The 25,980-nt window shown below is 47.6% G+C and overlaps 2 protein-coding genes and 1 non-coding gene across 3 annotated transcripts in view; all 3 read left to right on the forward strand.

Moving 5' to 3' along the window:
* Window positions 1-18,690, forward strand: part of SPG7 (SPG7 matrix AAA peptidase subunit, paraplegin) — a 30,318-nt gene extending 11,628 nt beyond the window's left edge. The window contains exons 7-17 of the mRNA XM_013130964.3: window positions 713-838; window positions 1,157-1,319; window positions 2,084-2,257; window positions 7,978-8,102; window positions 9,301-9,403; window positions 10,405-10,515; window positions 14,019-14,134; window positions 14,912-15,068; window positions 15,612-15,775; window positions 16,197-16,274; window positions 17,954-18,690. Coding sequence (XP_012986418.3) covers window positions 713-838; window positions 1,157-1,319; window positions 2,084-2,257; window positions 7,978-8,102; window positions 9,301-9,403; window positions 10,405-10,515; window positions 14,019-14,134; window positions 14,912-15,068; window positions 15,612-15,775; window positions 16,197-16,274; window positions 17,954-18,163 — 1,527 coding nt within the window. The 3' untranslated portion in view covers window positions 18,164-18,690. The remainder of the gene's footprint in view (window positions 1-712; window positions 839-1,156; window positions 1,320-2,083; window positions 2,258-7,977; window positions 8,103-9,300; window positions 9,404-10,404; window positions 10,516-14,018; window positions 14,135-14,911; window positions 15,069-15,611; window positions 15,776-16,196; window positions 16,275-17,953) is intronic.
* Window positions 18,691-19,789: 1,099 nt separating this feature from the next.
* Window positions 19,790-24,593, forward strand: RPL13 (ribosomal protein L13). Its single transcript, XM_034073026.1, has 6 exons — window positions 19,790-19,881; window positions 20,076-20,190; window positions 21,003-21,144; window positions 22,447-22,620; window positions 23,693-23,749; window positions 24,407-24,593. Exons 2-6 carry the CDS (start codon window positions 20,087-20,089, stop codon window positions 24,563-24,565), a joined length of 636 nt encoding a protein of 211 aa, XP_033928917.1. The 5' UTR covers window positions 19,790-19,881; window positions 20,076-20,086; the 3' UTR covers window positions 24,566-24,593.
* Window positions 20,344-20,425, forward strand: LOC115945308 (small nucleolar RNA MBII-202). Its single transcript, XR_004079672.2, has one exon. It is a non-coding gene; the product is annotated as a small nucleolar RNA MBII-202 (small nucleolar RNA).
* Window positions 24,594-25,980: the final 1,387 nt, after the last annotated feature.

The raw sequence follows: 25,980 nt of genomic DNA on the forward strand, positions 1-25,980 counted from the left end.
AGCTGATATTTCTGAGGCCTCAGAAACCATGAACTTTCTTCACAAAGAAAAAAAATCCAAAGTAGCATTTTTCAGTGGAACATAATGAGCCGTTACTAGTGGAGCATTGAACTAAATTCTTGTTTTGACTCTGTGGTGTGACATGCACCAGGAGGCTGAAATGTGGTGTCTGTTAAATCTGAGAACCTACAGTTCTGTCCTGGGTTGTGTTTCAGGAGCAGCTAGTAGCAGCATTGGACAAGGGTGCAAAGTGTCTGTATGCATTTACAAGACAGTATTGGTATTTACCACTGACAGTTGTTTACCATCAATACATACTCCTTGAAACTATACCACTCCTGTGTATTAAGGATCAGAGCATTTAGAAACAGGGGAGAAGATACCAAATAAGGTTTTAGACATTCTGCATATTTTTAAGAACTATCCCTGCCTTATCTGTGTAGAGGTTGAGCTGTATTTTGTTGGGTCTATTACTGCAGGTTTATTCTGCCTCTTAACAGCATGTGGATAAATAAAGTTTTGAGTCAGCAGTCTGACTGTGAACTGTTTCCAAAGCAAAAGTGGGTAAAATAGCAATATGTTGGTGGGCATTTTAGTGTTTTGTTGTAGGGGCAGCTTATACCTGTGCTGTCTCCCAGAGTAGAGCAGACAGCCTTTCCAGGCTGTTGCCTTATCCAAAGTAAGTCCTCGGTACTTGTTTTGCCTTCCACAGAACCAGCTGAAAATGGCTCGTTTCACCATTGTGGATGGGAAGTCAGGAAAAGGGATTGGCTTCAAGGATGTGGCAGGAATGCATGAGGCGAAAATGGAAGTCAAGGAATTTGTGGACTACTTAAAGGTAGGTACAAGTAGAACAATGTAATTGCTTGCTACCCATCTTCTGGGGTTGGTGATTCTATATTCTTCTCCTCATCCCTCATGATACAGTTTAAATAAGCCTCTGTTTAAATAATCTGACGGCTTTTTGTGTTGTAATCAGCCTGACTTAAATTTCTGTATTTTCAGTTCCATAACAGGAATGCAGATGTAGCTGCTCCCATTAGCAGCTCAGAGTTGCTCAGGCCAAAAAGAGTATCAGGAAGCTCTGAGAGGATGTATTCTTGTGCAAATGCTCCCTGTGAGCTGTGAATCTGACAGAGCTGTGTTGCTCTTGCAGAACCCGGAGCGCTACCTGCAGCTTGGAGCTAAAGTGCCAAAGGGAGCCTTGTTACTTGGACCCCCAGGCTGTGGAAAAACATTGCTGGCAAAGGCAGTGGCTACAGAAGCACAAGTGCCATTTTTGGCTATGGCAGGCTCCGAGTTTGTGGAGGTGATAGGAGGTAAGCTTCTTGGGGGGAAGAGTGTGGAGGTTACTTGGTCTGTTGGCCAGTTGGAGGGTGCTGGAAGGGCCTCTTGGACAGGACAGAGTTTTAGCCTATCTTTGCATGCAGAGGATAGGTTTGATACCTTTCATGAAAATACAAAAGGTGTTCAGTGACAGAGCGTACTTAATTCCACAGTATCTAAAATGCATGCCCTCTGAATTGCTAGAGCCTTCTTTCTGGCAGTGTGCAGCCATGGTTCCTCACCTGAAAGCATTATCTCTGACTTCCCTGTAGCTATTATTAAAGCCATTGACTGAGGCTTCCTTCCTTGTATGAGAACACTAATGGATTTTCTGCTTCTCCCTCCTGATGGGGAAAGTGTGGCCTTTTTGTGCCATGGGATTTCTATCTTTCTCCTTTTCTTCCTTCCTCCTAGATCTCTTGAGACCTGACAAGGGTCAGTGTGCAGGAAAATGCTGAATATTTCTGGTTCTGACCTGTGGAAGAAACATTAATTCATCTTAGGAGCTGGGAGCGGTGCTCTTCTTACAGCAACTATAGGAGTCCCTGCAGTTCTAGGAGTTCCAGGAGGAACTGTGCTGAAGGACTAAGCAAATTAGTTCTGTGGCTATTCCTTTGTGCCAGGAGTGTTGAGAGAGGGACTATCATATACGCAGGGCTTGCCCAGTGCCAAGTGTCTCATTGGGAGCCAGGAATGCTGCTCTCCAGCTTTGCTAACAATTTTAGCTACAAGGCTTATTTCTTCTCTTTCCCTATAGGTCTTGGAGCTGCCAGAGTCAGGAGCCTCTTCCGAGAAGCTCAGGCTCGAGCACCTTGCATTGTGTACATCGATGAAATTGATGCTGTTGGCAAGAAGCGTTCAACCAATATATCTGGTTTTGCCAATGCTGAGGAGGAGCAGACCTTAAACCAGCTGCTGGTGGAAATGGATGGTTAGTATTTCTGTCTGCTTCTCAGCAGCTGGGCCTTTATCACCTTAGAAATCCAAGCTGTTGGCCCATACATCATCATCCTGCTTCTATTTGCCATGCCTCTTTAGCATTCTTCTGCTGAAGTAATGACCATTGCATTAAAACAAACTCATTCCGCTTTTCCCTGGGAAAAGGCTAGCTTGTACTCGGCAGCCAGTTCAGAGCTAAGCCCAGAACTGCAGCTTAATCATATCCTTGCTAGAAAACTATCTGTATAATAAGTGATAACTGGTTTGGACTGCTGCTAGAGAAGAGCTTGTGGCCCTGAGAGTCAGAAGGTATTTTCCAATTTGGACACCAGGGATGACTTGGGTGGCCTTGCTCTTGAAGCTCACTCGCTTGAAGTGGGTCTTTTATCTGTTCTTTCTCCCAGCTGCTTTGCTGAGTACAGATGGAAAGCAGCAGCAACTGCTGTTCAGCACAGGGTTGGTGGATGCTCTGTACCCAGTACTTGGTGCATGCAGGCCCAGGCTTTCCTGCAGAACCCTTAGGAATCTTCTTATGCACCGGTCTAAACCATGTACCCCACCTTGGGTGCCTTTTCTGGAGACACTGTAGCATATCTCTCTTCATCTGTCCCTTAGGCAGGACTACTCCAGAGCTGATGGTTACTGAGAAAGTAATTTGGCTCAGGACAGATCTCTTGAGTATGTGCTGTGGTTAAGTTATGGATATAAACCTCCTGAAATCTAGACATTTATATAGGCTTTTAAGGGCGTGGGGTTAAATACACTAAATTTTAAAACCCAGGAGGGGAGCCAACTGGTTTTGTGACTGTGCTGAAGACTGTGAGTCAGAACAGAGTGTAGTGTCACGGGCAGTGAATTTGCACCAACAGTCACATATAAAATCAACAGCAAATGTGCATTCGAGATATGGCTGGCAGAGGGCAGCAACCCCAAAGACTCTTACTGCAGTAAATGGCTTCACCTTGAGAGCATGCTTTCTCATTGGCAACTGAAGAAGAATTACTTAGGGTACTTGGGAACCAAAAGAAAATTAATTGGCAGCAAGAGCACTGCTGTCTGTAGAGTAACATTAGGTCCAGCTGCCCATTAAATGTTGTTAGATACTTGATGTGTTCCATCTAAGATAGGTAGTGGTTTAAAGCCTGTTAGGGTTTAAAGTTTAGTTGTCCCAGAGGGCCATAAGCAATATAATACACCAATTCTCACGTCCTTTGACTTATTCTCATGTCGTCTGCCTGACTACAGGATCCCTAATCTAAACTGGGAGAGAGAAGCTTTGCAAACAAACCCTGGTTTGATGCCACACTTCTGTATGGCTTCTGGCTGCACTGGAACCAGCCGTTTTCTCAGATACTTTCACATGAGTGCCAAAAGGAATGATCCTTTTGCTGTTCTTAGTCATAACTCTGTCAGAGCCTGCAGCACTGACCCAACTTGCAGTGTTTCTGTTGCTAAGTCTTATTATTGCAAAGCAGGGCCAGAAACAGCTGCCTACCTGCCCATAAGGGAGTGTTTTTGTCAGTCTGTTGTTTGGTGGAATAGAGCCACCTTTTCCCTTGGCTGTAACTGTGACACTTGTTGTGTCATCACACTCTTTATATGAAAAATCAAAGGCTCTTCTGTGCTAAAAGCATCCCACATTCTCCAGACTTTGTTAGAGAAGTTAAAACTGCTTGCTTTTTCACTGAGCATTTGCAGTATAATGGGGGTGAGCCCTACTGAAGAGAAGCATGTCCCACAGTTCAGCAGCAAGGCTGCCTTCTGGAGAGTGCTCAGGAGTCAACCCTTCCTTTTCAAGGAGAGAAGATGGGACTTGTAAAGTGTTTTCAGGAAATGGTAGATGTTCCTCCATACTGTGCACAAGATGAGCTGTAATTCTGGATCTCTGCCCTTGCTGCAGAAGGAGGAGAAATTGTGAGCAGGAGCCCAGCATGGTACAGACAGGGTAGAGTGGTCTTGCTGTAGAGAGACCCTTCAGGTCTTTCTCTGCTTCAGCACAGATGCCAAGAAGTTTTTGAAGGAGGAATGAGCTTTAAGTAGATCCTAAACAACCAGACAGAAGTCTTGTTATCAGAGGAATGTGCTTGAAACACAAAATGCTGCATAGGTACCAGGAATCACCTTAAATACATATGTGCACTTCCCTGGAACTTTGCACTTGGATGGTCTTAGGCAACTTGGCCAAGCACATAAATATGCTTGGAGTGATTATAACTGTTTACAGCTGTATCTGTACAGTGGATGTTCTCAATAGAAAAGTCTAGTTAGTAACACACGGAACAGCAATCCTGGCGTGGTGAGGTTTTCTTTTCTCCTGACAGTTGTAGGGTGAGCTGGCAGCAGCTTAACACTGAATTAAATGGAAGCCCATGTGTCTGTTCAGGAATCTAGTCAGTACAATCCACGTCTCTGTACTAAAAATAAAGTGTCTGATTTCCTCTAGTCTGTAGAAATTGGGCATGGTTTCTAGCGTGTTTTCTTGGCGAGTCTCAATTCAGAAATTAGGGTACAGCACTACGGGAAAGTGATTTTAGAAGGTGAATGTTATCCTTGATACCTGCTTTAATAGTCCCTTATTTGCTCTGTGATGCCTAGTTTATTTTAAAATGTACGTTGTCTCATTATTTATTTGCATCTCATACAGATACTAAGTCCCTCATTTTGCTAAGTGCTTTACCAAACACACTAAAAAAACAGCCCAAGGAGTTTGCAGTATCAAATGGGAGACAGCTGGCAAAGACTGTCAGGCTGGTACAAGAAACACGGACTTACTGTTGGCTTGTACTCATCAGCAGTGATCTTGGCACATGTTGCTGCGATGTTATCTAACAGTGTGCTACACGAACGAAGGGTGAAGTGCTGTGTGCATCATGGCAAAACAGTTTTCAAGGTAATACTGAACAAGGTTTTTAGGGGCACTATCCAAGCGCAAGCAGAGGAATGACATGTGCTTGTAAAGAGGAAGCCTTGAAATGGTACGTTGAGAGCTCTGTTTTGGCTGTGTTTAGCTGAAATTGATGGTTGAAGTTCTGCAAAGCAGCTCTATAGAACTGAGGGAGCTATTAATTTGAGAAAAAAAATTGTGCACCAAAGTAGATCTGAGTCATCAGCAGTGATTGTTGAATTAATGTGTTCTTCTGAGATTACTCATAGGTAAGGCAGAGGAAGAAAAGAAGGGTCAGAGCTCTATGGAACCTGCTCTGCAGGCTGGAGGAAGGATGAGGACACCCAGAAAAAAGCCATTCTGCTCAGCTGCATGGAATGAATGTGCAATTTGATACTTGGTAATTCTGGTACACAGATTTTTGAGTAATTGTGCTCTTCCTACAAGCGACCTTGGTTTCCTCCACTCTGACAGCTTCGTTGTGTTCTGGAAGTACCAAGAATCTGCTGGGAGAAGGGGAGGGACTGGAGGGAGCCTGTATGTACAAAAGCTGTTTCTAAAAACCAGAGTGACGCATGTATTCCCGTCTTTGTCAAAACAGGTGCCTGATTGAATAGTGAATCTTTCCCTCACAAACCGCAAACAAGCGGAAGAGGAATGTGACCCAAATATCTCCTCTGTTCTGAATGCATTTGAGAGAAGCCTGACAGTCTGGGTTGATGTGTGTTTTGTAAGTGAAAATGCAGGAGGTTTTTTTGGTAGCAGCTCTTCACCTTAAGTCCTGAGACAAAACCTCTCCTCTGTTCTTGTGCTTCTCACTCTGAGGCCTCCCTCACAAAGGTGGATCTCTTTTAATGATACTGTTCACAGATGGTGTCCAGAAGGCTTTTGAAGAAATAGCTAGAGACTTACACAGTGTAAAAATGAAGGTGAGATGCCCATCGAAGTAGTGTTCTGTGTCAGTGGTGAGCAGAACACTTACCAGCTTTTTTTCTCTTCAAGTGGCTTCATTTGTAGGCACTGTAGATACAAAGGCTCTCTTTAGGCTGAATTTACAGAGCTGTTTTTCATTTGTTGATGTGACCCATGTGGTGGATTTTAGCCAAAGGAACAGTCTACATCTTTGCCTGTGAAAGCCAAGTCCTGTGATGTGCCAGGTGATGTTGCTTTGGGAACAGTAATATGAATTGGAGGCTGTAGTACTAGAGTTCTTGGAACACTGTTTCACACCACTGGGATACAGGCTTGAGAGCAAGTGGGGCAGAAGATGATGTGAGGAGGATGCTCTCAGTGGTTCTGGGTTTTTCTTTCATTTGTTCTAATAGTCAGACCTATTTTAAGAGAATCTTCCCAGCTGCAAAGCAGATAATGTACTGTACTATCTAATCCTGCCCTGTGAATGAAGCTTGCTATCCCCTAAGTGCCTGCCAGTCTCCCTGCTTATTTATCACACTCCAAAGTGCAGTGTAATACATGCTTGAAGGATGGCTGGCTTTATCCTCTCCAGGAGCTTATTTAGACAGCATCCTGCAGGGAGGAAGAACTGAGGTTTGCTGTAGCACAAGCTGACAGAGCCAGTCCTCTGACTTACCTGTAACCTTAATCTCTCTGCTGAGCTCTTGAACGCTGACACATTTGGCAGCACTTGCAGTGGAGCTGGAGGAAGCTGAAACCGCCCAGCTTATGTGCATAAAGCTGCCTCTCTGCAGCGTGTGACTTGGCAGCCTGGGAAGCGCATGGGACTAAGGCGTCCTTTCCCTAGGAAGGCTGCTGTGTGCCAGGGCTGTTGAATCTGCTGTAAGCAGGTGACTCATACCCAGGGGCCTGTGAGCACCTGGTGGAATGTCATAAATAAGCAGTGTGGTTCAGTGATTCAGTGTGATCTGTGGCTCCCCACCCAAGCAGCACAATCGCCTGCCCCTTCCTGCCCTTCTCCAGTTGCAAGTGCTCTGGCTTCCCCGGGAAGCCCTCTCTGCCTTTGATGCCTCTGTACTCCAGGCTGCTCTCATGCAGCTGCTGAATCCTGGTGTTCCCTTCATTTTTAAGACCTGGAGACAAAACCTTCTCTGACCATGGTTTGAGCAAGTGTATGCTAATCATCACTGCAGAGCCATTTGGTTGTATCTGTCTACGTGTCTGTGGTTTAAGTTTTTCAGGGTTGGTCTTTGTAGTGGTCTGCAGTATGCCCAGGTGTCTTTTGAGTGATAAAAGATGAGTGAGAAGGCAAAGATTAACTTGTGCTGTAACATGCTCCTTGCAGGGTGGCAAGGCTGTGTCCTCTTTCTGCATTAACCTGAGCTGCCTGTGACTGAAGGCTGAAAGTAAACAAAATCTGAAAGGGCTTTACACAGAAATACTTGTGAGGGAAAGGCTGTTTCATCATTGTTTGTACAACCTGGAGCTAAAAGAGCAGCAATTGATGCAAGCTGGGGGATGAGAAGGCATATCCTAATTTACCAGAATAGAAAGGTTCTGTTCTGGTTTCTAGTTGGAGCAATTTTCAAATGTGGCAAAAGGAAATGGGGAAAGTTTTAAGCCATGATTTACTAAGTAAATGAAAGGAGAATTTCAGAATATCTGTGGTGGCCAGAGGCTGGCCTGTGTCACTTGTTAGGTTCCTTCCTGTCTTGTGCTCACAGCTGGAGAGAAGGACACTTTGTCAGCCTCAGCTGCCCCACAGGATGCTGTAGACACCCTTTGCTTTTTATAATAAAGATTCATAAAGTATTCCCTGCATCTTGCTGTGCCTTATCCCTTCATATGCCTGAAAAGTAGCCTCTGCCATGGTGAAAACTGTCACTTTTGCTTTTTGGTTGTTTTTTCTACAGGAATGGGGACCACAGATCATGTCATAGTGCTGGCTTCCACCAACCGTGCTGATGTCTTGGATAATGCTTTAATGAGACCTGGGAGGCTGGACAGGCATATCTTCATTGATCTTCCAACACTCCAGGTACGTTGATCTACTGCCCTGTCCTTACCATGATGCTGATGACTAAGGTTTCCCTTACAGTGGTCCATTGGTGGGTCAAAAGCTGAGTTTGGAGAAAGTGGAGCTGGTAAACTTCTGTTTGTCTTTATTTATGTGCTGTAGATAAAGGACTTACATTCTTAACACAATTGCTTGTTTTCCTGAAGGTATCACTTGCTGGTTTTAAGTGTCTCTGCTCTGGTACCAGCTTTGGTGGTGAATTCTTCCATGAGATTTGTTTTGCCATGCAGATGCAGAATTATGTTTGTGTCTTCTCTCCAGGAAATTGGGAGCCACATAATTGGCAAGTTGGCTTGTGTGAGAATGAGAGCTTAAATTGTCATGTGCCTTGAGCACCATTTGTTCTGTAGGTTTATTGTCCTCACTGTCCTTGTAAGGCTCCTCATTTTCCTTTAGCAGCCTGTTAAGTGACTTGTTCCTTCTGAATGCTTTAAATCCATTTGCTAGGAGTCTTCCATGTCTGCTGTGTTGACATTTGTAATAGAGTTCTGGGAGTAGGCTCAGCTGCAGTAAAGATCTGTCTGCTTTGCCAGCACAGGCTCTTCTTCTCCCATCTGTGCTTTACTGCCGTCCTCAAGAGTTTTCAGTTAAAATACCTTAAATGCCTGATAGGATCTGGCACCGGAAACATGAACTATGCAGCTGCCCTGAAGGAGGAAGGGGAAAAACCCTGGCAACTGAGACCATTGTTTTAATCAGGATCTCCTGGACCAGCTGCATGAGTCATTCCTTGACTACTTGCCAGCCGTCATCTCACCCCCACCTTTGTCTGGGAAGTGGTCTCTGGTGAAAGGAGCTCGTAGATGGGGTTTGCATGTGTGAGGAAACAGGTAGAGGCAGTCAGAGCTCCTTCCTGCAAGTGCTTTCGTGGTAAAAGTTAAGACAGATCAGAGTGAAAGTTAGGAGGGGAGAGTGGCCCAGAGAGAAAGCAGTGACTCACGGTAAGCCTCTGTACATCTGTTCTGTATTTGGGCCGGGTGTTTACCAGGGCTCCTGGAGCACCACCACACTGTAAGGACAGCCCTGCCATCTGGTGGCAACGTCACCGTGTCCCTGCTGCCAGAGGTCTGTTCCTCCCCTGCTCCCTCCGGAGGGACAGCACTGATGCTGCCACATTGCAAAGGCTTGGCTGGGCTCAGGTGTTCTGTGCTCTTTACAGGAGAGAAAAGAGATCTTCGAGCAGCACCTGAAGGGCCTCAAACTGATCCAAGATGCCAGCTTCTACTCACAGCACCTTGCGGAACTGACTCCAGGCTTCAGTGGTATGACATGCTGTGTCCCCGTGGGGCTGCTCTGTCTGCTTCTGCACCAGTTCTGCAGTTCAAGCTGGAGCTTCATGGTTGCTTAGTTTTAACTATTTGGGTCTAAAGGGTTTTTTCTTCAAGCCGCCTCTGTCGCTATGGAAATAGTGGGAACCTAACCAGCTCCCTGATGAGCTCTGATGAGCAATTGTTCGTGGCTATTTCCAATCTGCTGAAACTTCTGGGATTAGCAGGGTGTGGGGATAGGAAAATACTCTTTTATAATGCCTGGGTTCTCAGTTCCTAAGGGGAGGAACCACTGCTCATGCTCTGAATCCAAGCTGTTGTTGAGGCTGAGATGTTGCACTTCAGGGGGAAAACTCAACGCTGATATGCATTACCATGAAAGTGATAGGAGGAATGAATAGAATTACTTTGTCAGTCAGAGTAGAAATTGGACAGCTCTGCCTGGCTCCTGCACTGAGCCTGTTTCCAGGGTAGGTCCCTGGGAGTTTAAAACAGCACTGTGCAAGGGGCTCCGGAGTTCCTGTTGATTTGGAGTTCCTGGAATATTCTTTCTAGGTTTCCCCTCTAACAGGCCCCAGCAAACTGCCTCTTCGTGACTTCTTTCAGCAGCCCCCCGCCACCATCACCCACACACACAAACTCAGAACAGATGTTCTTTCTCTTCCACACAGAGGTTGTGCGGTCGCTGCATGAACAGCAGCCCATGCCAGCCCGGTCTGCCCACTCCCCTGTTGCTGAGAGCCAGCCTTGGCTTTTGCCCCTTTATTGATCACTGAACTCTGTCCTCTGTGGCAATGCAGCCTTCATTGCCAAGCAATTGCATTGTTCAAATCCCACATAAACATCGTGGGCTAGGTTTGCTCCCAGGGAGCAAAAAAATGCAGGCTAGTTGACTTGCTTAGGTCCTTCTCCAGATTTGTTCTTGCTTCTTCTGTCCTGTGCAATCTCTGTCATGTAACAAATCCAGTGTAATTATTTTAAACTCTTGTCTATAGGAGCTGACATAGCGAATATATGTAATGAAGCTGCTCTTCATGCTGCTAGAGAAGGTCACAAATCCATCGATACTTTCAACTTTGAATATGCTGTGGAAAGAGTCATTGCAGGTAAGTGATCCAGGCATTCAATTTCCCTCCAGTCTTACCAGTCTGTGCCTTACTTCTTGAGAGAAGTCTCAAGTGAGTGGGTTGGAGCCAAGGAAGACACATGGGTCCTAACTGTGCTCCATCCTGTAGTGCTGACCTGAAGGTTTTAGGATTTTACAGTCACAGATAATTCTCCAAACAAGACCTCATATGGATCTGTCTTATGAATTTGTAGGCAACCTGAACCGGTAGCTAGAGGAGATGGCCAGTAGTAAAACAGCAAAGAGAGGAATTACAAGCTGTATGGCTTTTTTAGTTTCAAAAGAGTTGGGGTTTGGTTTGTTTTTGAAGAAAAGGAGTGAAGTGTCTCAGGGTTTTTCTTGCTGCCCTGGACACCTGCTACATAAACATGAATAGCAAATAGGCTACGCATCCTCAACAGCAAGAAATCAGAGATTTTTCTGTTCTTTCTCAAAGCTCAGGCTTTGATGAATTGGCAGAATAAACTGAAAGACAGTAGACTACTATTCTCCCTCTGAGAACATCCTGTCGGCCTTTCCCTGTTGCGTGTGCTGTTGCCAGCAGAAGAACCACTGGAGATTACCCTATAGCAGTATATTATAGAGAAGGGAAACAAAGTTCCCAGAACACTTGACTTCACCTGAGGGTTTTGAATCTAGTGGGTTTCAGTGTGAGCTGCCCTGTAGCCAAGCTGTGGTTTTCATAATCAGACACTTAAGTGCTTCCAGGCTGCGGTGTCATTACCAGGGGGTGAGCCTGGGCAAACAGACTGGCATTCTGTGCTTTGTTTAGAGCATGTGGAACAGGATGTTTGCACTGGGTCAGTTATTTCCTGATCCTGGAATTCAGTCCTGAGTGTTTGTTTTATCAGAAAACGCCTAAACAATTCCTCACTTAAGAGATTTTTGAGAAAATTCTGACAGTTTCACCTGCCTCTTCAAAGCACTCCAAGGGATTTGGTTTGGTAACTGTGGTCACACTTACACAAAGCCCAGACTGTATCCAGCAGCTCCCAGGAGTCAACAGTGAGATGAATGTAGTTGTAACACAGAAGTCCTCATAAGCTGGACAAAGAGGTGCTTTATTTCTCGTCTGCAGAAGAGAAAGCACCAAACTTCCAGGGGTTCACTTGGATTTTCTGTCTGAGCTCCATCCTTGCCTTAGTTCCCCAGACTTGGAAAGTGAGACAAAAAGCAAGTAAGGCCACGGAGGGTTAATGTGGTGGGGCATCGCAGGGCATGGGCTTCAGCAATTTCACTGCTGACAAGCTAACATGCTTCTCCAAGTCTCTGTGGTGCGTAGGAGGCCTTACAGTCTTTTTGTTGCAGAATTGGATTCTTTCATGTTATTGGGACCTGGCTATTTTCCGTATGCTACGTCTAAAAGACCTCAAACAACCCTTCAGGCTTGTAAATTGAATGTACCCTTGCCATGTAATAGGAATGCTTCTGGGTTTCACAATCCAGAGGGCATTTCAGTTGCTATAAAAGCTTTTCTTGAAAGAACGAAGATACTACTGTGCTTTTCATTATAAGCTTCTGGTTTTAATAAATGGTGTGGAATCAAAAGGGAACTTTGCAAGTCCAGAGGCTCTCTCAGCCTTAAAGCTTTGTATTGCTGTAAGGAGGAGTAAGAGCTCTCTGTGGTAGTCCCCATTGTGTTTTTAGTTTGGGAGCACAAAGCAGTCAGTAAGTCATCAGGTCTCCTGGGAGCAAGGGAGGAAACCTGCTGAGTTGCACAGAGGCTTTTAGGGGTTGTCTTTGGAAGCTGTAGAAGAGCCTCGTTTCTTGATGGAGTTTGTGTCCTCTGTGTAAGGGCAGCAAAGATGCACCAGGGTTGTTTCCTGAGTTGTCTCCTAAATGCAGTAAGCACAGACCTTTAGAGAGCTTTCATGCCTGGAGATTAACTTTATGTAGGAAAAGAAATAATCTTTGTAAGTGCACTGTGTGTGCTGTTGAGAAGAGTACAGTCCCTCCCTCCTTGGTGGGCTGAAAGAGGAATGATTCCAGAATTGAAGTGTCTATATGTATATATGTATATACATGCAGTGTGTGTATATATATATCTTTCTACAGAAGACGACATACAGGCACATGCACACACACTGCTGAAGGCAGGGTGAGGGACTGACTGAAAATCAAGGCTGTTGCAACAACAGACTCATAGAACAGTTAAGGTTGGAAAGGACCTTAAGATCATCCAGTTCCAACCCCCTTACCATGGGCAGGGACACCTCACACTAAACCATGGCACCCAAGGCTGTGCCCAACCTGGCCTTGAACACTGCCAAGGATGGAGCATTCACAACCTCCCTGGGAAAATTAATCCGCTATTCCATCACCATCATGCCTTGTGGAGCACAGTGGTTTCCAGGCTCCCTAAGCAGTGATTTTACAAGATGTGTCACACTAATTTTGCTGTTTCCTTGTTTAATAAAGCTCTTAACTTTGTTTAAAAATTAATGTTAATAGAATGTTGTTTTCCAAGACATGAAGCAAGCTTGGTGTAATGCTGCTCTTGACTCTGCCTGCTCTACCCCCTGCTGCTCCTGGCACTGTTGGAGACATTGGCTTGAAAGTACTGGTACCTTTTAGCATTCAACATGCAGAGGTGTAATAAGTGTTTGATACGAAGGGTATTCTGTAGTTAACATATTTTTTGTATGCTAGAAATTTTACTTCCATTCGGCATTTATGCTTTAATCCTTATTGGACTTACTCTGCATTGCAGACTGTTGGGTTGGAAAATAAAAGCTTTTGAAAATCACCTTTTTGGAGGAAGTATTAAGTGAGAGTTATGGCTTAATTTGCTAGTCCTCAGGAGCCTGGGAATAAGCTCATGCGGAGCATGCCATGTGTAATCAGAGATGTTCCAGGGTCTGGAGAAAGGTTATTATTTTTTTATATATACTCTTGGTCTTTTGTTGATTTGAACACTCCTCATGCAGAAGAATCTCAACTGGAACCTTATATATAATGCAACATCTTGTTTCTCTCATGTTCTGCCTAAGGGACAGAAAGACCATACGGCAGAATCAGTATGATACTATAGCTAGTCTCTGTTTTGGGTTTTGTTGGTTTGTTTTTTGTTTTGTTTTTCCAAATGGTAGGGTGACTTGTTGCAGATCTGTCCCTGGGCAGAGATATACTGTGACATGCTTTTGGCAGAGCTGGGAACAGAACAGAGCTTTGTGTTCTAGAGCTGTGATCTAATCAAATGTTAAATTGTCAAATTATTAAGTCTGTTGTAAGGAGGGAAGGGGGGAAAGGTTTCTGCCAGTATTTTCAAGCAATCCAGGCATGGGTTGCTTTCTGCTGCAGGGGAAGAGAGCACCTCTTCCACAGCATGTAACTGAAGGGCTTTTTACTGCCTCTCCTTATGTGAGAGTGCAGTGTGATTTTTGCTGGTAGCTAGCCCCAGACTGCGCTAGTTTCAGTGCAAGATTATGCCCTACTGGTTGCACCTCTTGCTGGCAATGTCATAAAATCTTTGTGTCCCTATAGGCACTGCCAAAAGAAGTCAGATCCTGTCACCAGAAGAGAGGAAGGTTGTGGCGTTCCACGAGTCAGGCCATGCACTGGTTGGCTGGCTGCTGGAGCACACTGAAGCTGTGATGAAGGTAACTACACTACCAGCTCCTGTGTAAAGAAGCCTGTCACTGGGTGTACTTTGGGATTCTCTCGGAGATTTGCTGATTGCTGTCTAGTATTCGTGTTGAATTCTGCTGCTGGCCTCCTTGAGCTTGGAGCTGTGAATATTGCAGCAAAATAAAGGGTTAATATAGAGTAATTTAGGTTGAAAAAAAACCTTCTCTGCAGGATAAGGCCTGTCTTTGGCACCCCAGGGTGTATTCTTTCCCATGCACATCTCCTCAAAAAGCCTTGACACTGAGAGGACAGTGGGAGTGGAAACGACAAGGGAGACAGCTCCTTGGCTCCCCACCAGCAGCAAATTAATTCTGAATGACCTATTGTATGAGCTGAACTGTTGTTAATTACCCTCTTTTAATCCATATGGGAAATGGCTCTTACTTTTCTGAAGGGATCCTGTCTTTCTCCAGGTAGTCTCAGTGATTCTGGAACAGTGAAGTGAATTCTTTGGCTTATACTCTCCAAAGCAACTCCTAAATCTCAGGATTTCAATTGCTTGCTGTTGAGGACGATTTCCTTTCTATTTCTTGAGCAGAAAGTGGAAGAAAGCTTATGTCTGAAGCTGTGAGGCAGAGCCTTCAGTACAGGAATGGTAACATACTGCAGTCCTTGGCGGTATCTCTATAGGCCATCCTGCCTCATAGCTTTCCACAGATTTCACTGGGAATGCAGACCTATTCCTGTTCACTTTCTGCTGCTGTAGTTGGGAACTCTCCTGCTGTCTGAACAGTTGTTCTGTGTTGCAGGTTTCAATAGCCCCTCGAACAAATGCCGCTCTGGGATTCGCTCAGATCCTTCCAAGAGAGCAATACCTCTTCACAAAGGAACAGCTGATGGAGAGGATGTGTATGGCACTGGGAGGGAGAGTGTCCGAGGCCATCACCTTTAACAAAGTCACTACAGGTGAGGAGCCAGACCTGGCACAGACCCTGGGGATTGTGCTAAGACATCCTGAACTTGTGCTTGCTCTGTCCAAGGATGAGTTGAGCAAGAGATGAAGGTTTCCCACACCAAGAAGAAATGTCAGATTGCATGATTTGATCTTGGGCTTGCATTTGTGAGCATGGAAGTCTTTTGTTGTTGGTTGCCACTGTGTTGTCTTAGACTTGTCCCAAAGCCTAAGGCCACAGATGGAATTACCTAGTGAGACCCTCCCCTCATGGAAGGGCCTAGTTTTCTGTGCCATGTTTCCAGCTAGTTATATCCAAATGGGGTGGCAGCGACAGGTAAGCACTCTGCATAAGCTAGTTTCCAGTAGATTCACTCAGTCACTAATGGGCCCTGCAGTACATGTACAAAGGTCTGTCAGCAGGTGGAGTGTTCACGTCCATGAGCTCCTGTGGGTCCTCTGATCTGTTGACTAGCAGCATGCATGTTTGTGGGGGATGTGCTTCTCTTGCACTCAGTTCAGAGCTGACAGGCACTGTGTCTGTCTCTCTTGCCCAGGAGCACAGGATGATCTGAAGAAAGTGACCAAGATAGCCTACTCCATGGTGAAGCAGTATGGAATGGTGCCCAGCATTGGGCAGGTCTCCTTCCCAGACCTGGACAGTGTACCTGGAATTGGTCGGCGCCCTTTCAGCCAGGGACTTCAGCAGATGATGGACCATGTAAGGCCACCCTTGGGTACACATTCCTGGTTTCGTTCTTCAGTTCTGCAGCTCGGTGGAGAAAAACAAGTGACTTGCACCCAGACAGTTCATGTTTTCCTGTTAGCCATTGGGGAGTGAATTTCTAGTGAGTTTGTTTCCCTGGGATTTGTGCTGAGCTGCATCTTTTGCTACCAGACAGCCTCCTTAATTACACTGCATTTCCCACCATCTGGGACTCTACTGGGTAGTTGTGCTAGTGCAGGACTTCACTGTTCCTTATCCTGAATATTCCTCTGTCTTCTTTTCACAGGGTTTGTCTGTATTTTCTGTTGATGGAAAACCACTTTCTGCCTGTCTCAGTCTGCAGATTCTGCCCCTCAATTATCTGTGTTGTGCTTGTTGCACTCCAAATGTCTCTTTCCTTTTTACTCTCTTTTAGGAAGCAAAAGTCCTGGTGGCTCAAGCTTACAGGCGCACAGAAAAGCTCTTACTGGAGAACAGGGACAAGCTACAAATAGTAAGTTGGAGGGGAAGGGTGGTTTTGTTTTGTTCACCTGTTGTGTCTTTGCCTTGCTACTTTCTGTGCTCTCAAGCTCAGCTGTTGCCAGTGTCTCTGTGGTCCTACAAAATCTTGTAGAGGGAATGCTGGGGCTCATGGTGCGAACAAGCAAGTACTGGAGACGCCCCAGATCAGGAGCAGGTGCAGGGAGAAATGTGTGCTCTTCCAACAGTAAGTAGTCTGCCTCCAGACACCAGCTGGTATTTGCAGGGTAGAGGAGTAGGAGTGCTCTGTGGAAGTGATCACTGCTGGAATCTGTCCCTCTCACCTGCACTTCTCTGCTAGCCGCTTTGCAGTGTAATTTCCTGTAGAGCAGGCTGACTGTTCTTGTGAAGCCTGCAAATGCAGGAACAGCTTATCCTTCCAGGTCCTGTAGGTGCATAGGAATTGGGTGGGCAGTTTCTGGCTTCGATGAAAAGAATATAGGACCTATCACCTTGGCTCACTGGTGTTAGTTCATGCTTTCTGGGGACTCCAAGCAGTTTTCACTTGCCAGCTCCTCGGTACCTGTTATAACAAAGAATCCTTGTTGCAGACGTAGAGCTTTGCCTCCTCCCCTCTGTGTCCTTACAGTACCCTCACCAGTCACCCTGGCATGTCCCCACCAGCTCAGCAGGAGCTCTGTACCCATTTTTCTGTGTTGAGCCACACTTGGGTTGCAGCACCCTGTGTATCTACTTGATCTTTCCTTCAGAAGTCTGGCTCATAACATCCAAAATAACCAGCAGTCAACTCAGTGTTGCATGTTTTGCAAATAAAGCAATTATTTTATTTAAATCTTCTTTTAAAACAAACAAGAACAATGACAACAGCAAAAACCCCTTCAGCTACACAACTGCAGACCTTCTGTGCGTAGTAAGGTAGCCAGAGCAGGCTTGCTTAGGCACCCTGCTGTTGGCCGTATCTCAGCCCTGTCCACAGGACAGTGCCCAGGGAGCACTCTGAAGGCAAGCCCTGTTAGGGGGGTCTCTTCTCTGCAGGCCTCCTCTGTTCTGTTGCTTTCATTTAACAGCAGTCAGATGTTTGCTAGAGGCTCATCACAGAAGAACTTTAAAGTTAAGCCAAAGTATCTACAGGGTGAACATATTAGTTGCCAGGCCAGTGAATCGCATCTTGTCAGCAGACTTGAGCAGTTCCACGTTTGACAGCCACCTGCTGCTCAAGTGCAACCCTTCTGCTGTCAGAGGAGCCAGAGCATTCAGCTTTGCTGGAGACTAACTTCTGATGACCTTCAGCCCACGCCTGGAGGAACAGACAGCTCTTTGTTGTCACTGTGTGTACGTTAGAGGGGAGTGGGTCTGACAGTGGTCTCATGCGCTGCTACTTTGCATCTTAGGCAGGTGCATAGGTGTGACTGTGGCAGGAAGGGCTTGTCTTCAGTTATTCCTGGAGTTCTGACTTGAGATATCATTCCCTAGAGCTTGTTTTATTGCCTCCAGTCATGCTCTGTATTCCTGGACAAATATGCTTTCGTGAAAGGAGGAGAACTAAGATGGCTTTGGGGTCCCACTGTCTGTTCTGTGGTAGTCAGGGTCCAGATATTGAGATCTTTGTTGAGCTGGCAGGGAGAGTTCAGATCAGTTCAGAGGCTGTTTTCAAACCCCTGTGCCTCATTGTATCTTGTTTACTCCTTCTAGCTGTCTAATGCCCTCCTGGAGAAAGAAGTGATAAATTATGATGACATTGAAGCTTTAATTGGGCCTCCACCCTACGGGCCAAAGAAAATGATAGCTCCTCAGAGCTGGCTTCAAGCAGAGAGAGACAAGCAAGAGACAAGAGATGAAGAAATGCCCCAGCAGCCACCCAACCATGAGGAGGAGGAGGAACCACGTCTGCGACCAGTATGAAGCCCGTTCTTGATGTGGAATGTGAGGACTTGAGAGGCTTATTTTGGACACAGACCCTTTCCCTTTTCCAGAATTAAAGATACTGAATAGGGAATCTCTGTGCTGCTGTTAACCAAAAAAATTGGCTATGTTGGCTCTTTTAATGAGCTTTTTACTGCAGGAAGGAGAGCTCCTTAGAACTTTGAAATGGATTCTCAGCAGGGTAGTAGTGATTAGGAGTCGGGTAAGTCTAATCCACTGGAAAGATTTCTTGTACACAGCAGTGATGTACATGGTCTTAAGGGTGAAAAAGATCCTGTGGAGTCTTTATAAGCCACCTCTAGCTGTGCTGTGATGCATGGCAGGAGTGCAGGGCTGTCCCTTCAGTGCCAGGACAGTCATACAGTGAAACCCCTGCACAGATGAGGGGGTGTAGTTGTTGTGTGACTGCTGACACCTTTGATCATCGCTGCTGCTGAACATAAAATAGAAGCTGGAAAACGGATTTTGCTAGAATAAACTGTCTATAGTGTGCTGCTGTGCTTGTAGAATATGTCAAGATGATGATATGTGTTTTGGCACATACAAAGCTTACTACAGCTACAGAGTTGCAGAGGACAAGGGGTTCCTTCTCCCTAGCCAATAAATTGTATTCAGTTTTCATAGCATGTGTCTTGCAAGCAGAGATTGAGGAAAACCTATGTGCAGAGCCCAGTGTAACCCTACAGTGTGATGTTCGAAGCTAGCGTGGCAGAGTGGTTCTGAGTTACACATGCTGGCTTACAGCAGCAGAGGTGCTCTCAGAAGCACAAACAAACCCATGGCTGTTTGTTGTGAAGCTGCAGTAAAAGGCTTGCAGTTCCCCTGTCTCTATTCTCGTGGCTTTTGCAAGGCAGGCTCTGGTGACACAGTTGTCTGCCCTTCACCAGCAGAAGCATTAAAACTGTTCTTGCTGCCTATGGGCTCTGGATGGGTTAATGTTTTAGGAAGGATTGTTGTCTTGAGGATTTTCTGTGACCTGAAAGGCTGCAGTGCAGTCTAACAGCTTTCAACCCCAGTTCACTGAGGGCCTGGAGCAGAGCCTCTTGTTTCCCTGGGTGACAGGAGGGTGTTCTTCAAGGTGTCCTCATCCCTGCCCATCATGGAGCTACTGCCACCACCAACCCTTGAGCCCGCCTGGACCGGCTGCTGGTGGGGGTCATCTCTTTTGGCTTCCTACACTTATGTTGCTGCCTGTATGTTTTAATTCCAAACCCATTTGTTTCTTCCCAATTTCATCCTTTGAATTTGCTTTTTCATCAGCAGATGAAACTTCGATTGGTCTTGGATGTTTTTTGTGAGGATTTTTTAAGCCATGGCTATGTTTTGGGCTCTTCAATAAACCCTTTACCAAGTGGATTCACTTGCATGGACCTGAGGGGTGATGGCTGTAGTGGTGTAACACTGGGATGCTCTGGGGTACAGTGCAGGATGCTTGATGACTGTCACTGTGCAGCCGCTGAGGCCATGCTCTACGGTGGCTCCCACCGCTCCCAGCCCGCTGCAGGACACGATGCGTGCTGGCCCCCGACCCCAGCCTTAAAGGCTGCGGGCCCTTTAAGCCGACGCCACGTTTAGTACGGGCTTAGTGAAGCCATCGCCGTCTCTTCCGCTTCCGCCCTGCTCTGGGCTCAGCCTCACTTCCGACGTGCGCTGCTTCGTCCCTTCCTTTTCCGGTCGGCCATTGACGGCAGCGGGAGGTGAGTGCTGAGCTGCGGCCGTCGGGTTCTCCATCCGCCTCCATCCGCCCTCCATGGCCGGGCCCCGGTCTCCGGTGTGCACCGGAGCCATGCGGGCTGCACCGGGAGCCGCTCCCGGGGGTGATGGGGTCTGGGGCGCTGCGGGCCGGTCCCGGGTGGTGGGGAGCCGCTCATAGACGTGCCCGTGTCCGCAGGCCCAGCAGCCATGGCGCCCAGCCGCAATGGCATGATCCTGAAGCCCCACTTCCATAAGGACTGGCAGCGGAGAGTGGCCACATGGTTCAACCAGCCCGCCCGCAAGATCCGCAGGTGAGTGACGGTACCGGGGCCGGTTGCCTCGTGTCGGGTGCTCGGGAGGCTGCGGGGCTGTTTCCAGGTGTGCCCCGACGTTACCTGTTAGAGCTGGGGTTGTGCCGGTGATGAGGGTGTTGTGGGTCAGCGTCAGTTCCAGCTGCAGTCAAGTGATGAGACATCTCCGGAATCGCTGTACGACATTGATGATTCCCTCGAACCCATTTATGTCTGATGACTGCGGCTGTTCTATGGAGCATCCGTCGGCTTGTCCAGGAGCCACAATAGCCATGTGTTTGTGTCTGATCGATTCCTGTATGGCAGGAGCGTCCCTGCAAGGGTTATCAGCTGGCAGTGCAGGAGTGGTGTCAGAGGAGGCCATGAACATATCCAAGGGGTGGAGCAGCTCTCTTATGAAGGCACGTTGAAGGAGCTGGGGTGGTTTAACCTGAAGAAGGTTCTAGGGACGCTTTAGAGTGGCTTTCAGTGCCTGAATGGACTGATAAGAAACCTGAGAAGGTGCTTTTGACAAGGGGAGGTAGACAGGGGATAAGGGGGAATTGGTTTAGCTTGCCAGAGGGGAGATTGAGATGAACTCCTAGGCAGAAGCTCTTCCCTGTGAGGGTGCCCAGAGAAGCTGTGGCTGCCCCATCCCTGGCAGTGCTCAAGGCCAGGTTGGACACAGGGGCTTGGAGCAGCTGCTCCAGTGGAAGGGGTCCCTGCTCTTTGCAGGGATTGGAACTGGATGAGCTTTAGGGTCCCTTCCAGTACAAACCATTCTGTGATACCTTGATTTGTGTTTCTCATCCCTGTCCTGTTCCACATTCCAGGAGGAAGGCCCGCCAGGTGAAGGCTCGACGCATCGCTCCCCGTCCTGTGGCTGGGCCCATTCGGCCCATAGTGAGGTGCCCGACTATCAGGTACCACAAAAAAGTTCGTGCTGGCAGAGGCTTCAGCCTAGAAGAGCTTAAGGTAAATACAACACACTGATCCCAACCCAGTCAAATCCACTCCTCGTTGGAGCTTCTTGTCTTGGGCTGTTCTTCCATGTACAGGACATGTGCCAAGCAGTCAGTATTTGGTGGCACTGGCTCAGCCATGGGAGACACAGAGAGTTGCTGCTCTGCAGGGGCACAGAAAACACTGGTCTTGCCTTTCACCAGGGGGTGGAGATGCAGTGTAGGTCACACTGAAGGGTGGCTTTGAGTAGTAAATGTCCTTTTATCTGGTCAGACTGTTAAAGTCCTTTTCTGCAGGCTCTGGAAGAGCCTTCATTGTGTCTCCTCAGCTTCTTTTGGGGAGTGAAAGGCTAAAAGCCTCTTCATTAAATTTTTTTGTTACTTTGAAACACGTTTCTGCTAATCCCAAAAATGTTACCCAACATGAACCTGTTCCTGTTGTGGACAGAATAAACCATGTTCAGCTTCAAGAAGGTAATGTTGTCAGGAAAGGGACCTGTGTACCATCGCTTCACATGCATGAGACCATTTTTTGTACAGTAGCTATGAGTAGGTTTAGGAACACTGTAAATCCTGTGGGATTCAGGAGCCTTTCCTGTGACCTTCCCAGATGCACTGAACCAATGAGCAGTTAAAGCTGGATTGTGGAACTCCCACCCATGTATCTCCTCACAGTGGGCAGAAATAACCATCAGGGCTTGCTGGCAGCCCTCAGCTGCCTCGTGTGTTATTTAGCATTTAATTAATACATTTTTAACAGTGAAATAAGCACATTGAAGCAGTAAAGTTGTTTTTCTGGATGTTAGATGCTTCATTACTTTAATTTTTGGATAGTGGTGAAATACAAAATGATATGCAGATGTTTGCCTGTAAACAGAAGATGAAGTTATTTATTGCTTAAGAGGGTTACAAAAATACTCCTTTATTGGAGCTTACTGTATAAGGTGAACCAGAGCTGTCTAGGCAATGACTTGATAAATATCTGTCTTACATGTATCAGAGTTTCAATGCCCCCCTTGTAATTACTCGGGGTTGTGCTTTGGTCTCCTGAGGAAATCCCACTGCAAAAACCACTGTAAATTCAGTGGAACATTCTCAGCACTAAAGCACAGACACCCTAGTGCCCCTTGCCTGTGGCACGTGGGTCCCTGTTCCTCACACTGCCAATAGGATTCTTGGTCAGATGTGGTTCTCCACACTCAGCAGCCCTGATGACTGCACCTCAATGATTCCCTGGTTGATGACCGGAGCAGCTCCCGGCAGTGGCACTGGGGCTTGTCAGATGCTGACACCACACACTCTACTCTCATTTCAGCTTGCTGGCATCAACAAAAAGTTTGCCCGGACTATTGGAATCTCTGTGGATCCCCGGCGACGTAACAAGTCCACGGAGTCCCTGCAAGCCAACGTGCAGAGGCTGAAGGAGTACCACTCCAAGCTCATCCTCTTCCCAAGGAAGCCAGCTATGCCGAAGAAGGGAGACAGCTCTGTAAGTAGCTGGATGCTACAGATGTTTAGAATCACAGAATAGTTTGGGTTGGAAGGAACCTTCAAAGGTCATCTGGTCCACAGTTTCCTAGGGTCTGTTCCTGACAGTCAGTCTGCCCATCCCAGTGCTGTGTGGTCAGGCAGTGTTAGTTGAACTAGGGACTGTCAAGGTGCTGAAGGAGCCCCTCAAATATGGGGCCTGACCCCTTGAGTGGTGTGTTATGAACTTTGGTCATTGCCCAAACAGTTGATTTTCAGACTATGATGCTGAATAGAGTAGCTGAAAAGTCTGTGTGGAGTTCTGGTCTGCCTTGGAAAGGGAGAGGGAAGCAAGGGCAAACTCTTCAGTAGAGTAGTTCAGCAAAAACCATGTGCAGGGAAGTGTTCAGAAGGTTGTTGCTGTAGACTCACAAAAATGCTTTTCACTAAAATCCCACCGAGATGCAGAGTATGGTTGGTGCCTTGGCTCTGCCCATGGTATGTGCTTCCCATGGGAAACAGTGGTGTGCTCAGCCTGTCCTCAGTCTTCTGGAGAGTCAGTTTTGAGCCAGTCACCCACAGCAGAACCCACCACACTCAGGAGGCTTTTTGGAATGGGAGGAAGGGCATGAAGCTCCTTTGCCAATAGATAGATGCTGAAATACTGTTCCAAATATCTTTACTTGAAATCAGCTATCTAAAACAAACTTGAATTGTTTTAGTTTCATGCCACACTCTTACAAGTAGCTGGAGTTACCCTTAGAAGGAATTGCTGCAGAACACACTGGGTATCAAACCAAAACCAGCACAGTAGGTGTCAATGTTTTCCCAGCTGGCAGGACTCCTACAAGGCCGCTGCTCCTCCTGGCTGATGGATAGCCAGGCAGAGCACGGGTTGTCGATGCGGCACGGCTGTGCCAAATGCTCCTGAAATGCTGAAGTTGTTATGAGTCAGTGTTAAATCTCCGGTCAGAGTTGTTAGCAGTGCATTGAGCTGGGTACCGGTGCTCAGGGCACGCTTCTAACCCAGCTGCCAGTCCAAGGAGTCTTAATGCTGCTTTTTCCATTATGGGTTTTGTCCTCTTGTTCCACAGGCTGAGGAACTCAAGATGGCAACTCAGCTGACAGGACCCGTTATGCCGATCAAGAATGTAAGTGTGGCTAAATCATGTTTCCTGTGTGATAATTGAGACTTGAGCTCCATGGAGAGGATTCTCCTGATGTTCTGCAGCTCAGGGTTGCTGTCTGCAGACACTTCCTGTCTTGGGGCAGAGAAAAGAAGTAACAGGTCAACCTCATCCTTTTGCCACAAGTACCTTGGTCTCTTTATTTCCGTGCTGTTGCAAAGCAGACTGGAAAGAACTAATTAGTTGAAGCTCTGATAAACTTAATAATCTGAGATGGTCCTTAAATCGTGTTCTGGAGAAGAGCTCCAGTGTCAGGGGTTCAGATGCGTTGGTTGGAAATAATCACGTGTAGTTAGCACACACTTGTCTGAAACCCCTGCTGCTTCCAAAAGGCGCTGTTGATGTGTGTTAGCACCACACACCTGACTCACATCCCATGTTGGGCTTGTGTGGTGAGCTTTTTTCCCTGCTATATACTGGCAAATCAGGAATGGGTTGAAATGGGGTTCCTGACTGAGTGAGTGATGCTGAGGGCAGGGCCTGTAGATGGCACAAGTGCTCTTGTTCACAGCACCACAGAGCAAGTGATGGAAACGGAGCGAGATTAATTGTGCTGAGCTTTGAACGCGGTCCCTGGGAGGCTCTGGTGTGCAGCCTGACTGTCTGTGCTCTCTCCACCAGGTTTTCAAGCGGGAGAAGGCTCGTGTTATCTCAGAAGACGAAAAGAACTTCAAGGCTTTCGCCAGCCTGCGCATGGCTCGGGCCAATGCCCGGCTCTTCGGCATCCGCGCCAAGCGCGCTAAAGAGGCGGCAGAGCAGGATGTGGAGAAGAAGAAATGAGCTGTCAATAAAAAATGTGGAAACAGGAGTGTGCTGTTTTATTCAGGGTGAACGTATGGAACGGAGCCACTCTGCTCCACAGCGGGTGTGTGCGATGGTGCGGAGTGTGGGGATGAGGCTCCCAGCTTCCCTGCAAGCAGCACCCTGCAGGGAGGGCTCTGCTCTGTCTGTCAGCTCCCTCCCAGCCCTTGCTGGGGCTGCCCCCATGGAGCACTGGGAGGGGGGGGGTTCAGGGCAAGCCAGCTCCTTGGTGAGGTGTCTGCTTCCCATTGAATCAGTTCACATTTGGTGGTGGCCACAGCTCTGGGGGCAGTTGTGAGAGGCAGAGCAGTTGGTGGGTGTCACCCCTGGGGGCTCAGCAGTCACTTGCCCCATAAGCCTCACCCTGGTCCTACAGTGCTTGGGGGGGTAGAGATGTGTTGCATCCATAGCCAGGCTAACCCTAGCCCTGCCCTGGCTTCTGTTTATCTGAACCTTCAAGCCAGTTTTTTAGGGAAATACCTTGATGGCATTAAAAGAGGAGCTCAGCTGTGCCCTATAGAAGGGTCTGGGGTGTCTGGTCTGTCCTCATGGGTGTTGTGGGGCTCCTGGGCACTGCCTGCTGCAGGGCAGGGGGTGATTGGGCTGTGGGGTCCGTCCTGCTCCAGGGATCTCCCCTTTGCTGACTGCCCAGTTCTGGGGCTGTTCCGCAGTCTGGCTGCGGTGTCAGTGCCAGGATAATGGGATCATTCATTCTCATCAGCAGGTCAGTGACAGAAACTTGGGGCTCTGAAGCCATGAAGTGCTCTGTGCAGGGACTCCAGCACAGCTGGATGAACCCGAGGGTGCTCCAGCACCCCGCAAGGTCTGCCCAGCATGGGCATCATTCTGCCCAATCCCTCCCTGGCTGCGCCATGGGGCTGCAGGGGAAGCAGGGTGTCCTATTTCTGCCATGCAGGCTGGGGATTAGCTCCCAAAGCCCAGGGCCCTCATGCTCATTAGCCCTATCTGCATTTTAATCCCTCTGAATATGGGCTAATTACATCATATTTCATACAGCAGAGCTAGCAGCACCACAGCTCTGGGGTGATAGGGGGGGTGCCAGGGCATGGGGTGTGGGTCTGGGTGCCCAGCATGTGGGTAGCGCACCCAGTGGTTTGGAGCCCCCCATCCTTGCACTGGGCTGTTTGTGGGGCTGCACCCAGGATGGGCCCTGGCACCCCATGGGGAGCAGCTGTGGAGGGTGAGGGGCTGTGGGGTGCTGGAATGGGCTGTGTATTGGGGGCTTACATGGAGCAAGAGCATCTGTCCTGGCACAGCCTCTGGTGCTGTCCTGGCACAGCCTCTGGTGCTGGGGACCCCACTGAGCCCCGTGCCTGCTGGTGGGCTCTGCACCGGAGCCGGCAGCGAGGCAGTTAACGGAGCTTGTCATCTCC

The sequence above is a fragment of the Melopsittacus undulatus genome, chromosome Z (assembly GCF_012275295.1).
Source record: "Melopsittacus undulatus isolate bMelUnd1 chromosome Z, bMelUnd1.mat.Z, whole genome shotgun sequence".
Lineage (NCBI taxonomy): Eukaryota > Metazoa > Chordata > Aves > Psittaciformes > Psittaculidae > Melopsittacus > Melopsittacus undulatus.